Source organism: Sapajus apella, unplaced genomic scaffold (assembly GCF_009761245.1).
Source record: "Sapajus apella isolate SASKATOON/1434 unplaced genomic scaffold, GSC_monkey_1.0 scaffold77, whole genome shotgun sequence".
In the NCBI taxonomy this organism is placed as follows: domain Eukaryota; kingdom Metazoa; phylum Chordata; class Mammalia; order Primates; family Cebidae; genus Sapajus; species Sapajus apella.
The window spans coordinates 10,076,784-10,090,007 of NW_022437017.1; the positions used below are offsets into that span (position 1 = coordinate 10,076,784).

Genomic DNA, 13,224 nt, shown 5'->3' on the forward strand with positions numbered 1-13,224 from the left:
ACAAAAACTGTTTTCCAAAAACTTGGGCTGCCAGGCGCGGTGGCTCACACCTGTAATCCCAGCACTTTGGGAGGCTGAGGCAGGTGGATCACAAGGTCAGGAGTTCAAGACCAGCCTGGCCAAGATGATGAAACCCATCTCTACTGAAAATACAAAAATTAGCTGGGCATAGTGGTGGGCACCTGGAATTCCAGCTACTCGGGAGGCTGAGACAGGAGAATCGCTTGAACTCAGGGGGCGGAGGTTGCAGTGAGCCGAGATTGCACCACTGCACTCCAGCCTGGTGACAGAGGGACTCTGTCTCAAAAAAAAAAAAAAAAAAAAAAACTTGGGCCCTCACATCAATGAAGACCAGGACAAGCAGTGTGGGCACAGGGAAAGGAGCTGGCCCCCGGCCCCGCCCCGCACGTACCCGTGGGCCTGGCACAGCGGGAAGCGCTTCTCGGGCACGCTGTCCAGCATCTCCTGCATGCCGCACACACAGTACTCCATCACCATATACGTGCGACGCTAAGGACACAGCTCAGGGGTGGCCCCACCCACAGGCCCGGGAGCACAGGGCCACAGAGGGGCTCTGGAGGGGCCCTCTGCACGCCCCCTGCCGCTCCCTGGGCCACACCTCTACAAAGGCCCAGGGCCCTGGAGTCCCAGGAGGAAGCCAAAGAAGGTGTGAAGGACAGGACTCTCGAGGCAGCGTTCCTGCAGGGCTCACTTCCCCCACCCCGCCCACAGGCAGGGGACAAGGCCTCCCAGACACCCCCACCAGCAGGCTCAGGTCCACGTAGGACAGGCCCCGGCTCTTGGCCTTGCAGCTCAGAGAACACAGCCCCGGCCTCAGCACCACTTCTAGCTCTTGCTCTGGGCACAGGGCCCCGGGAAGAACAGTCTCCGTAGGGAGGCTGTGCCCACAGGACCCACTGGGGGCATCTACAGATGACACGAGGACACACCTGGCCATGACCAAAATGGCCCACAACACTCAGCCTGTGTGGGTTGTCTCAGACAGGCCCTGGCTGCACCCCTGGTTAGCCTGGGAGGAGATTATGAGGAAAAAAGGGCCCTGACGCCCCCACAGCCCCACGACACGGGCTGGGGCTCGGGGCCCCTTTCAGCAAGCTGCTTAGCCGTTGCCACAATGGCTGACCTCCGGGGAACCAGGTAAGGCAACTGCCCTCGTGTGCCAGTATCCTTCAAGGAGACGGGACGAGGTACAGGCCCCAGGGCAGGCCGGCCCGGGCCCCGCCCCTCCCACGGAGGGCCCGCAGCTCAGTGCCGGGAAGGATATATTTTCTGCTTCTCTTCGTTGTACAACACATCCACCAGCTGGATGACGTTTTTGTGCCGTAACCTCCTCAGCAACTGAATTTCCCTGGGACAGAGAGGACAAAGGTGTGTCAGTGACATGACCTGAATCCCTGGAGTCGGCCTCTCCATCTCCCCACAGAGGTGGCACGCCTGGCTCCCTTCCCTGGAGAGAAGCTATGGGTTCAGAATGCTGGGGCGGGGCCCTGCAGGGGCCACACACCCAGGCTCAGGGCGGCAGGGGAAGGCAACACGGCGCCCTGCAGTCTGTCACTGGCCGGTGAGGGCTCTGGAGGACCCGGTGAGGACAGTCTTAATTCAGCTTTGTAACTCAGTCACAGTTGTGCTTTCTAGAAAGACTACTGCGATAGCAGCACAGATGGAGCCCAGACTACGGCAGGAAACAGGGTGACTTGGGGCCCTGGTGATGGCCCCATCACACAGTACGGTCCCACGCTGCCAAGGGCTCCCCAGTCCTCTGAGAGGCCCAGGCCATGGAGGATGGGCTGCAGGTGAACTGAAAAGATGGCCCACAGGAAGGGGCACCCCGAGAAGGAGAAGCCAGCCGCTGAAGCCATCGCAGGGTCTGCCATGACCACCTGCCTGTCACAAGGGTTGGTGTCCAGTGCCCAGGGCCCAGCAGGCCAGCAGGCACTGCCCCCTCTGCAGCGGCTGCCCTGTTGTGGGCATCTCATTTCTCCAAAGTGACCCTGCCAGGCACGATGGCTCACGCCTGTCATCCCAGCACTTCAGGAGGCTAAGGCAGGTGGATCGTTTCAGGTCAGGAGTTCGAGACCAGCCCGGGCAACATGGCGAACGCTGTCTCTACTAAAAATACAAGAATTCGGCAGGTCACGGTGGCTCACGCCTGTAATCCCAGCATTTTGGGAGGCCGAAGGCAGCGGATCATCTGGTGTCAAGAGATGGAGATCAACCCGGACAACATGGTGAAACCCTATCTCTACTATAAATACAAAAATTAGTTGGGTGGTGGTGCATGCCTACAGTCCCAGCTACTCGGCAGGCTGAGGCAGGAGAACCACTTGAACCTGATTAATTTTCTTTTGTTTTTTTTTTTTTGAGACAGAGTCTCACTCTGTCACCCAGTCTGGAGTGCAGTGGTGTGATCTCGGCTCACTGCAACTTCTGCCTCCTGGATTCAAGCGATTCTCCTGCCTCAGCCTCCCTAGGAGCTGGGACTACAGGCATGCACCACCACACCCAGCTAATTCACCATGTTGGCCACAATAGTCTTGATCTCTTGACCTCGTGATCCACCCACCTCAGCCTCCCAAAGTGCTGGGATGGGCCACCTGGCCCAGTGGACAGGATCCCATTCTGTGAAACGACCATGACAGGCCAATCCAGGAGTGGATTCACAGTGGCTGGGGCTGGTGGAGGGGACGGAGAGTGACAGCATAGGAACGGGGCTTGTTTTTAGGGTGACAGAATATTCTGGAATTCAGTGGCGGTTGCACAACCGTGTGAATGTACGAAATGCCAATGAACTGTACACTGTGAATGACTGAGTTGTACAGTATGCAAATTACATCTCCACAGTCTTTTTAAATCCTTAACAGGGAGCGCAAGCAGGTAGCATAGAAAATCGCTGGCGGGGGGGCGGGGGAGCGGGGGGAGGGCACGGTGGCTCGCGCCTGTAATCCCAGCACTTTGGGAGGCTGAGGCGGGAGGATCACCTGGCGTCAGGAGTTCGAGACTAGCCTACCCAATATGGTGAAACCTCTCTACTAAAAATACAGAAGTGGGGCGGGTGTGGTGGCTCACGCCTGTAATCCAGGCACTTCCAAGGCCAAGGCGGGCGGATCACCTGAGGTCTGGAGTTCAAGACCAGCCTGACCAACATGGTGAAACTCCGTCTTAAAAAAAAAAAAAAAAATACAGAATTTAGCCGGGCGCGGTGGTGCACACCTGCCATCCCAGCTACTGAGGAGGCCAAGGCACGAGAATCACTTGAACCCTGAAGGCGGAAGCTGCAGGGAGCCGAGATGGCACCACTGCACTCCAGCCTGGGCAACAGAGTGAGACTCCATCTCCAAAAAAAAATAGCTGGAGGTGACAGGGGTGTCCCATCATGCAGCCTGCCCCACCCCTGCCCAGGGCTCCATGAAAGGGGGTGGCAGACGTATGCCATCACTCAGCCTGCCCCACCCCTGCCCAGGGTTCCATACCAGTGGCAGAGGTATCCCATCACTCAGCCTGCCCGGCCCCTGCCCACAGCCGCCTGTTGCTGGAAGCGTCAGCTCATGACTCCCAGTGCATTAAGAATCCCAAGGGTCTGACACTGCTCACTGCCCTCAGTCCAATCTCAGAAGGCCAAGACCAGGGCTCTGCCAGGGCTGCAGGCTGCACTGGGGCTGGGCCTGGACCAGGGGCCACCAGCCTGGGGAGCAGCTGGGAGAGCAGGATGAAGGGAAAGGAAGCTGGGTGACAGGACGGGGCACAGAGAGGCGCCACTGAGTGAGTGCCTCCAGACCCTGGCTGAGCCCAGCGCCCCGCCCTGAGGAGCGTCCCCACTCCCCACTGGTTGCAGCGGGCCTGGTCTTTTCGCTGGGAAGCCCTGCATTTCCGTTCTCTCCGGGCTATGTGCTGGTGGCACCAATTCCCAGCAAGGCCCGGCAAGGCTATTTATAGACTTGGCCAGGGCCGGTGTCCACAGGCTGGCAGGCGCCCAGGGCACCGAGGGGGACGCTAAGGGCCAGGCTGGGCTCAGAAAGGCTCCGGGGCCCAGTGCCCTCCTGCCTGCCAGGCTGCTCAGGAGAGCTCAGGGTGGGCCCAAGAGGCCCGGTTCAGCTCCAGTTCCTTGTCCCCAGGAATCTGTGTGGCCCTAACCTCCCCGCTGACGAGGGTCACAGCCCATTTCTGGGAGCCAAGACTTGCCTTCTGTTGAGAGGAGACGGAGTGGTGGTGGGTGGGGAGAGTGCTGTTTTCAGACCAGGACCAGCCTGAGCCCCGACCAGGCCAGACCAGGGCCCTCCCCAGTGTTGGGGATACACCACTTGATGTTAGGGGGCCACTGCCTCAGGGACACCAGAGCCAAAGGAGGCTGCCACTGGCCAGCAGAAGCCGGATGCTCAGACACAGGCCCTGAGAGCCTGACGCTCAGCCATGAGGCAAAGGTGCCCCCCCTTGGCAGAAGCCGGCTACAGGTGGCAAGGGTGGCCCAGGACACCCTCCTCCAGTCTCCTCAGTGTGGCCGGGGGAGCCGCGGGAGCCTCAGGGGCAGCGCCGCCCTCGTACACCTCCTGTTCCCCATGCGGGGACCACCTCACACCCACCCAGGCTCCAGTGCAGTCCTAACCCCGAGGAGGGGCAGCCAGGCCAGAGGCTCAGCCTCAGAGTCTTCTGGGGGCTACTTAGGGGCTGCATGGCCCTAAATGCACATGAGGATAGGGGACTCGGTCCTGGAAACCTCCCTGCGCTGACGAGGGTGGGGGACTCTGTCCTGGAAACTTCCCCGTGCCGGCTACCACCCGCTGACACCATGTCTCCCCCACGAGCCCTCATTCTACAGGTGGGGAAACAGGAACAGGAGGATCCTGCCCACACCGAAGGTGCCAGCCCCTCCCACCGCCCTGCCCCTGCCTCCCCTCCACAGGGACACTCCACAGCAACCGTAACAAGGAACAGCCCAGCGTTCCTAAGCAGCTGGGCATAGACCAAGGGACACTGGGTTGTCTGTTTAACTAAAAAGGACCAAGACATTCTACGCAGGCCTGAGTCCCCTGATTTGTGCCAGGGGAGAAGCAGGGGCGGAGCACCCTCTGCCTGCTGGCAGTCACCGCTGGGATGCTGGGGCACATCAGCCTCTCTAGACTGTCAGGCTTCCTCTGACATCTCCAGCCAGATAAAGAGTAGAACGTGAACAAGAGACGCAGGGAACCCTAAGAGCTTGGTGAGAGGGAAGCCCAGCCATCAGGGCATTGCCAGGCGCTCCCAGGTACCACGTTAGGAACCCGCTGGGCTTGCCCAGGCAGTGTAGACTGTTTCGCTGACTTGTCGACTAGCCAGACAGGAAACAGGAAGGAGAGTCATAAACGCCACTCAAGCTCACAGAGGGATGGGGGCAGGAGCCTCTGTCAGCCTGGAAACAGATCATACAGGGAAGAGACGGCCGGCCTCCTGAGGCCCAGAGCAGGACTGGGAGGCACACGGAGACCCAGGAACTCCCACCTCCAGACCGCGCGCCCTAGTCCCTGCGGACGTGGCTTAAACAAGGCCCTCAGGAGGCATTCGAGGGGGACGCCGGCTGAGTGCACGGGCACCGAAGCACCCACGATTCACAGGCAGAGGTGGGGGCAGCCCGAGTGTCCACCCACAGAGGAGGGGTCAAACACGGTGCAGCCCTCCACGCACTGGACCACGACACAACCGTGAACAGCAGCAGGGCTCAGACCCAGGCCACAGCGCGGATGCACCTTGAGGATGGCACCCTCCGTGAGACACGCCGGACACAAAGTGCCACACGGTGTGTGACTCCATTTATGTGAAATGTCCGGGACAGGCCCATCCAGAGACGGGAAAGGAATTCGTGGGTGTTAGGGCTGGGGTTGGGAACGGGGAGTGACGGCTCATGGAGAAGGGGTTTCCCACTGCGGTAATGAGAATGCTCTGAAAGCTGATAGAGGTGACAGGTGTGCAACTCTGTCACCGTACTATATGCCACTGAATTACACCCTTTAAAACCATATACTCGGCCAGGTGCAGTAGCTCACGCCTGTAATGCCAGCACTTTAAGACGCCAAGGTGGGCAGATCACAAGGCGTGGCCAACACGGTGACACCCCTCTCTACTGAAAGTACAAACACTAGCCAGGCATGTAGGCGGGGGCCTGTAATCCCAGCTACTCGGGAGGCTGAGACAGGAGAATCGCTTGAACCAGGGAGGCGGAGGTTGCACTGAACCAACATTGCGCCATTGCACTCCAGCCTCGGCGACAGAGCAAAACTCTGTCTCAAAAAAAAAAAAAAAAAAAATCATAATGACAAAAAGGTGAAATTTTTTTTTTGAGATGGAGTCTCGCTCTGTCGCCCAGGCTGGAGTGCAGTGGCGCAATTTCAGCTCACTGCAACCTCCACCTCCCAGGTTCAAGAGATTCTCCTGCCTCAGCCTCCCGAGTAGCTGGGATGACAGACGCCTGCCACCACGCCCACCTTATTTTTGTATTTTTAGTAGAGACAGGGTTTTACCGTATTTGTCAGACTGGTCTCAAACTCCTAACCTCAGGTGATACATCGGCTTTGGTCTACCAAAGTGCGGGGATTATAGGCGTGAGCCACCACACCCAGCCAAGGTGAACTTTGTGATATGTGAATTACATGCCAATAAAAGGATTGGCAGGTTGCAGTGGCTAGCCGGTGGATAGCCTGAGTCTAGGTGTTCGGGACCAGCCTGGACAACAGGGTGAAACCCCATCTCTACAAAATATTAGCCAGTTGTGGTAGCGAACACCTGTAGTCCCAAGTACTTTGAGGGGGGGAGGATCACCTGAGCCCAGTGCTCTCCAGCCTGGCTGATACAGTGAGACCCTGTCACCAAAGAAAATCGAGTCCAGCCAGGTGCAGCGGCTCACACCTGTAATTCTAGCACTTTGGGAGGCCAAGACAGGCGGATCACCTGAGGTCAGAATTTCAAGACCAGCCTGGCCGACATGGTGAAACCCCATCTCTACTGAAAAAATAAAATAAAATGAAATACAAAAATTAGCTGGGCATGGTGAGTCCTGCCTGGAATCCCAGGTAGTTGGGAGGCTGAGGCAGGAGAATCACTTGAACCTGAAGCTGGGAGGCAGAGATTACAGTGAGCCAAGACCGTGCCACTGCACTCCAGCGTGGGCAAAAAGAGCGAAACGTCGTGTCAAAAAAAAAAAAAAAAAGAAAGAAGGGAAAAGAAAATCGCGTCTAATTTGAGCAACACGGTGGTGGATGTGGGACACACAGGACACCAAGCTGCCTCACTGTGACTCCTCGACAGCCACGGCAGCACCCCAGATCCCGGGCGAGGAAACAACGTTCCATGCCCGCCCCAGCTGGCAGGGCACCAGGAGCCCACTGTGTGCCCAGCCCAGAACCTCCACTGGACCCATCACCCCCGCTGTTCTGCGGCTGCCCGGCCCCCAAGATTCCACCCACTCTCAGAACTGTCCCTCCCTCTGCCCAGGGAGGGGGACAGACAGCCCTCGAGGGCACCCAGGCCTCACATGGCTGCCACAGGAGCCTGGGCAGATGCTAGAGCCCCATAAACGGAACCTGGGACATAAAGGTCTACAAAGTCCAGGGCTGACTCCTCAACTTGCAAAAAGCCTGTTTTGCATGGGTCCAAGCATCTGCCAATCACTGCCCCACCCAAGCACACCTCCCGCCTCCCGGCTGGACACCATAGGGTCCGTGGGGATGGGAGAGCCACAGACCCCATCTGGTCCGTTTCCTGTGGCAGCTGGCATGCCCCGATTTTCACATTTCTAACAGGTAGAAAGAAACGACATGAAAGCAGTGTTTTGCAACACGTGGAAGTGACAGCAAAGGGAAGGGCGGAGGGACTCAGGTCCACATTTTAATAAATTTTACAGGCCGGGTTCGGTGGCTCATGCCTGTAATCCCAGCACTTTGGGAAGCCGAGGGCAGGCAGATAACTTGAGGTCAGAAGTTGGAAACCAGCCAGGCCAACAGAGTGAAACCCCGTCTCTACAGAAATACAAAAATTAGCTGGGCATCGTGGTGTGCACACATAATCCCAGCTACTCAGGAGGCTGAGACAGGAGAATCGCTGGAACCCAGGAGACAGAGGCTGCAGTGAGCAGAGATCTCGCCACTGCACTCCAGCCTGAGCGACAGACACTCTGTTCCAAAAAAAAAAAAACTGCCTGGATAGGTTAGGAAAAAACAAAACCTCAAAGGAAATAAAGCAAGATGCCACAGCATTAACATTAAGAATACTTTTTTCTTTTTTTTGAGACGGAGTTTCAGAGTTTCACTCTTGTCGCCCCGGCTGGAGTACAGTGGCACGCACCATCTCAGCTCACCGCAACCTCAGCCTCCTGGATTCAAGCGATTCTCCCGCCTCAGCCTCCTGTGTAGCTGGGATTACAAGGATCCGCCACCACGCCCGGCTAATTTTTGTATTTTTAGTAGAGACGGGGTTTCTCCATGTTGGTCAGGCTGGTCTCAAACTCCCGATCCCAGGTGACCTGCCCTCCTCAGCCTCCCAAAGCGTTGGAATTACAGGCGTGAGCCACCGTGCCCAGACCTCTTTTTAAGTTCCTGATGCTTTCTGTAACTTTCCTAGTTCTAACAAGATTATACTTTTTACTGGTGAGAGCAGGACAAGGCACGGACTCCAGGGCCACCTTCCTGAGAAGGAAGGGAAGGGAAGGGAAGGGACGCATGCTGGCTCCATCTGCCCCAACCCACCCCCCTTGGCGGTCGCCCACGCTTTCCACACCAACTGGAGGACCGGACGCCTGAAGCTTGTCTGGAAGGTTCCAGACACTTGCTGTGAGACACAATCTGAGCGGAGTTTATTAAGCTTCCCACACACAAAGGAGGCTTTTTCCCTGCAGCGCTGGCAGCGAGACTGGCCAAGGCCTCAAGCCTCAGGGCTGGGCAGTGGACACCCCTTCTCCTTGCAAGCACTTTGCACGTGGCGAGCCTCCAGTCAGGACACAGCAGCTCCCAGAGTAGGGCCCCCCCCCCCCACCGGCAGCACCCAGGGAGCTGGAGGAAGTGCAGTGGTTACTAAATCACAGCTGCACACCGCGCAGCTCCTGATGGCAGATGGATCCTGCAGACCATGAGCAGGATGGGACAGGGCCACCCCTCATCCCAGCGGGACCCAAAAGGGCAAAATCGTTGCACACTCGGGGCCAGGATGAAAGTGGACGCTGAACGCCAGTGAGGGTACATCACCCCCTCCAAGGCCAGCGGGGTCGTGAGTCGTGGGTGGCTTCCACCCACAGTCCTGTCCAGGTTCTGCCCACCCCTCTGCCTCCCTGCCTCAGTGTCCCCTCCTCTTCTCCCATGCACTGGGCAAGACTGAATTCCTGTAACCCTCTGGCCTGCCTTCACCAAGACCCTCAGGCTCTGCCCTGCTATTCAGGTGCTCACCTGAGTTCCTGGGAGCTGCTCCCCCAACGGCTAAACCCAGGGGTTCACACACTCAGTCAGGTTTCCTCCCTACCCAGCGTCTGTCTCTCACTGACCTTGCATATACATTTGTCAAAACTCAAATCAGATTTTTTTTTTTTTAGACAGAGTCTGGCTCTGTCTCCCAGGCTGAAGTGCAATGGTATGCTCTTGGGTCACTGCAACCTCTGCCTCCCAGGTTCCAGTGATTCTTCTGCCTTGGCCTCCTGAGTAGCACGCGTCACCATGCCCAGCTAAGTTTTGTATTTTTAGTAGAAACGGGGTTTCACCATGATGGCCAGGCTGGTCTTGAACTCCTGACCTCAGGTGATCCGCCAGCCTCAGCCTCCCAAAGTGCTGGGATTACAGGTGTGAGCCACCACGCCCAGCCCTTAAGCATGGCTTTCTGACTGCTGCGAGACAGGCTGTCACTGGTCCCTTCAGAGGGCCAACACTACCCCAGCACAGGGCTCCGCCCTGACCAACCCATCTCCTGGAAACCAGGCACAGGGAACCAGCCATGCCTTCTACAGTGTCCACACTCAGCACTGAAACCTCAGAGGGGCCTCCAGGAAACACACCCCTTCCCAGCCGCTCCCATTTAACCCTGACTGCTCCAGCCCCGGAGCACGCATCTCACAGCCGGCTTGCTGGTTAAGAAGTGTGTAGGCCAGGCGCAGTGGCTCACGCCTATAAACCCAACACTTTAGGAGGCTGAGGCAGGCAGATCACCTGAGGTCGTGAGTTCAAGACCAGCCTGGCCAACATGGGGAAACCCCATTACTACTAAAAATACAAAATTAGACGGGCATGGTGGTTCACGTCTGTAATCTCAACTACTCGGGAGGCTGAGGGAGGAGAATTGCTTGAACCCAGGAGGCGGAGGTTGCAGTGAGCCAAGATCACACCATTGCACTCCAGCCCGGGCAACAAGAGCGAGACTCCAACTCAAAGAAAAAAATAAAAGAAGTGTGTGCGCCCCGAAGCCCCTGAGCAGGAGGGAGGTGAGAGCAGACAGGGCAGGAGCCCCTCCCCGGACCTCCTTCCAAGGTCACAGTGCCCTGAGCAGGGTGTCCCTGCCAGTCCCTCTCGGCCTAGCCCAGTAGACAAGGTGCTTTCTTGGAAACAGGAGGCAAAAGTTTTGAAAGTTAAAGAGGGCTGGGAGAGGAGCAGGGCCCGCCAGGCAGAGGCAGGTGCAGCGTGTCTGGTGGCGATAAGGAAGGGACACCCCCCACCCCCCAGCTGGGAGAGGCTCAGGCCAGGCTGCACTGCCCTCAGGAGGAGCTTCTCTGCGCAGATGCAGAGGCGTCCGGGATGCCCAGCGGCAGCCAGCGCCTGAAGAAGTCAGTCTGAAAAGTAAGGTCGTCCGGACACAAGTCGGGAGGGAGGCACCGTCCCCTCGCGCCGGGAGCCCGGGATGCTTCCAGCTCCACATCCCAGGCAAATGAGGAAAGGCTACGTTTCCCTCCTGCTGACTGATAAGCCGGTGCAAACAATTATTTTTGGCAAGCCCATGGATCCCCTCCGACAGGATAAACAAATCACATTGCGCCTGTCCCCGGTAATGGCCACACACTGCGCAGAAAACCTGCTGGCAGCCCACACAAACTCTCGGGGCCCAAATAAACACAGGCTGGTTCCACTAGGCACCTCTGCTCCAAGGACAGCTGCGGGAGCCAAGGGACCAGGTTTAGGGGGCCCGGGTGGGGGCCGCTCCCTTTCCAGGAGGGTTTTGCTTCCAGGGCATTTTAACTGGCGTCCAAGAGCCCAGGCAAACGCCCGCCCCGCTGCGACAACTGCCCCTGCCTAAGAGTCCCTAAGGCAGATTTCCCACCAGCTCTCCCTGGCACGGAGGACACAGGCGCTGGCCGGGTCCTGCTCAGGGTGTTAACAGGAAGGAAGGGAGGGAGGGAGAAGAGAAGGAAGGAAGACGGAACCATCCGCACAGTGACTGGCCCCGGCCCCGGCCCGGCCCGGCCCCAGGAAGCCGCACTTACTTCTTCACGTTAGCCTCCCCGTTGGGGATCCTTCGCAACTTCTTCTTCTTGAGGATCTTGACGGCCCTCCGACACAGCGTCTCCGAGTCCAGCACCTCCTTCACCTTGCCGTAGGAGCCTTCCCCGAGCAGGTCCCCCATTAGGTACTTGCCGATGAGCTTGGCCCGCTTGCGGCGCGGCTGGTAGATGACCTCGGTGGAGTCAATGCGGTGGATGAACGTGTCCATGCCCACCGACATCAGCTCACCCTCCGTGAACATGCCCAGCTGCGGCGGGTCCACCACCTCCATGCTGGACCCAGGGTCCTGGAGTCCCGCCGCCAACCCTGAGTCCGCGGGTGAGCGGTCCTTCCTGGTGTCCCGACTTCCCTTCTCCAAAATTTTAAAAAGAAAAAAGAAGAAAAAAAAAAAGGCAACGAAAATCCCAAAAGGAAGGGAAAAAACCCTTCTTCCAACAGAAACGATTGTCCTACACGTCAGTCCGGGCTGCGAGTCCGAGCCCGGTGCAGGGTCTGCGGCACCGGCGGGCGCCGGGGGTCCGTGACGGCGGCTCAGACGCGAGTTCCAGTGGGACCCGGGCCTCGGCACGGGGGGGACGGCCCGGTCGGGGTCAGCTTCGTCCGCGGGGGCCCTGGGGAGGCCGGCCGGGGGTTCTCAGTGCTAGGTCATCCTCCGGGGACCTCAGGCCCGCGGACAAGCAGGAACACGGCCGAGCGCGGACTTCTCCGGGCCGCCCATCCCACGGGCAGGGTCCGCGACGCCGCTGCCCCCCGGGACCCCCACACCTGGGGAGCGCAACTTCGCTGGGGGCGTCTCCGGCGACGCCCCGGTCTCGCCGCTCGTCCCAGGCGCAAACGCTTCGCCGCGAACGCCCGAGCGGACCTCCCGGGGACCGCCGACTGCCGCCGGCCCGGGCGAGGGCTCGGGGGGCTGGGGCGTCCGGCGGCCTCTCGCGGCAGCCAACAGCTCAGCTCAGGGTCGGCCGCTGCCCGGCGCCCGCGAGGGCTCGCACTGGACGCCCCCCGAGCCGGCCCGCGACCCCACGGTGGTCTCCGGGGCCCGGCAGGCACCCCCCCCGCAAACGTCGGCCCGAGCGCGCGCCCCGCCCTGAGTGTCCTCAGCGTCCGGTCCGCCGGGCAGCGCGGCGGCGGGGGCTCCACGGGGCTCCGGGCGGCCGAGGCGGTGCAGGCCGCAGGCTCCGGGCCGGGGGGTTCCCGAGGGTGCCGGTGCCCGGGCGGCGCGTCCCCCTCGCCGCGGCCGCCGCGCGTGTGGAGGAGGCGGAGCGGCGAGGGGGGCCCAGCGCATCCAAGGCCGCGGCAGCAAGTGCCAGCGCCGGCAGTCCCTTCGCCACCCCGCGCCTCACTCGCGGGCGCCCCGGACCACCTCCCCCTTCCGCGCCCGACACGCCGCCGCCATCTTGTTTACCTCCCTCCCCCTCCCTGCGCCGCCGCAGACGCCGCACGCCTGGCCGCAGGACACGCCCCTCGCGCCGCCGACGTGCCCACCCATTGGCTGAACCTGCAATCCCCGTCCCTCTGCCCGCCCCTCCGCAGCTGAGGATTGGAGCGTTCGGACCCGGCCGGGCGCCCGAGCGGGGATTGGTCTGCGCTTGGCCCCGCCCGAGGGGTGGATACGGCCCACTCATTGGCTCTTGGAGGCGCCTGTCACAGGCAGGGGGCGGGAAGCAGGCATGGGGAGGCGAGGCCGCGGCTCTGACCTCGGAGGGGTTGGGGACGGGGGTCGTAGGTCACGGACGCCAACGGTCTCGCTGAACGGTCGCGGAGTGAA

At 59.9% G+C, this 13,224-nt stretch overlaps 1 protein-coding gene across 4 annotated transcripts in view; it reads right to left on the minus strand.

The window, feature by feature from the left end:
• Nucleotides 1–12,864, minus strand: part of STK11 (serine/threonine kinase 11) — a 20,401-nt gene extending 7,537 nt beyond the window's left edge. For 3 of the 4 annotated variants that reach the window (XM_032252452.1, XM_032252456.1, XM_032252453.1), the window contains exons 1-3: nt 11,438–12,859; nt 1,286–1,369; nt 413–502 (exon numbers count right to left, since the gene is read on the minus strand). In XM_032252452.1, coding sequence (XP_032108343.1) covers nt 413–502; nt 1,286–1,369; nt 11,438–11,727 — 464 coding nt within the window. In that variant the 5' untranslated portion in view covers nt 11,728–12,859. Of the gene's footprint in view, nt 1–412; nt 503–1,285; nt 1,370–11,437 lie in introns of all 4 variants that reach the window. The other variant, XM_032252454.1, reaches the window with a different exon arrangement.
• Between the last annotated feature and the right edge of the window lie 360 nt (nt 12,865–13,224).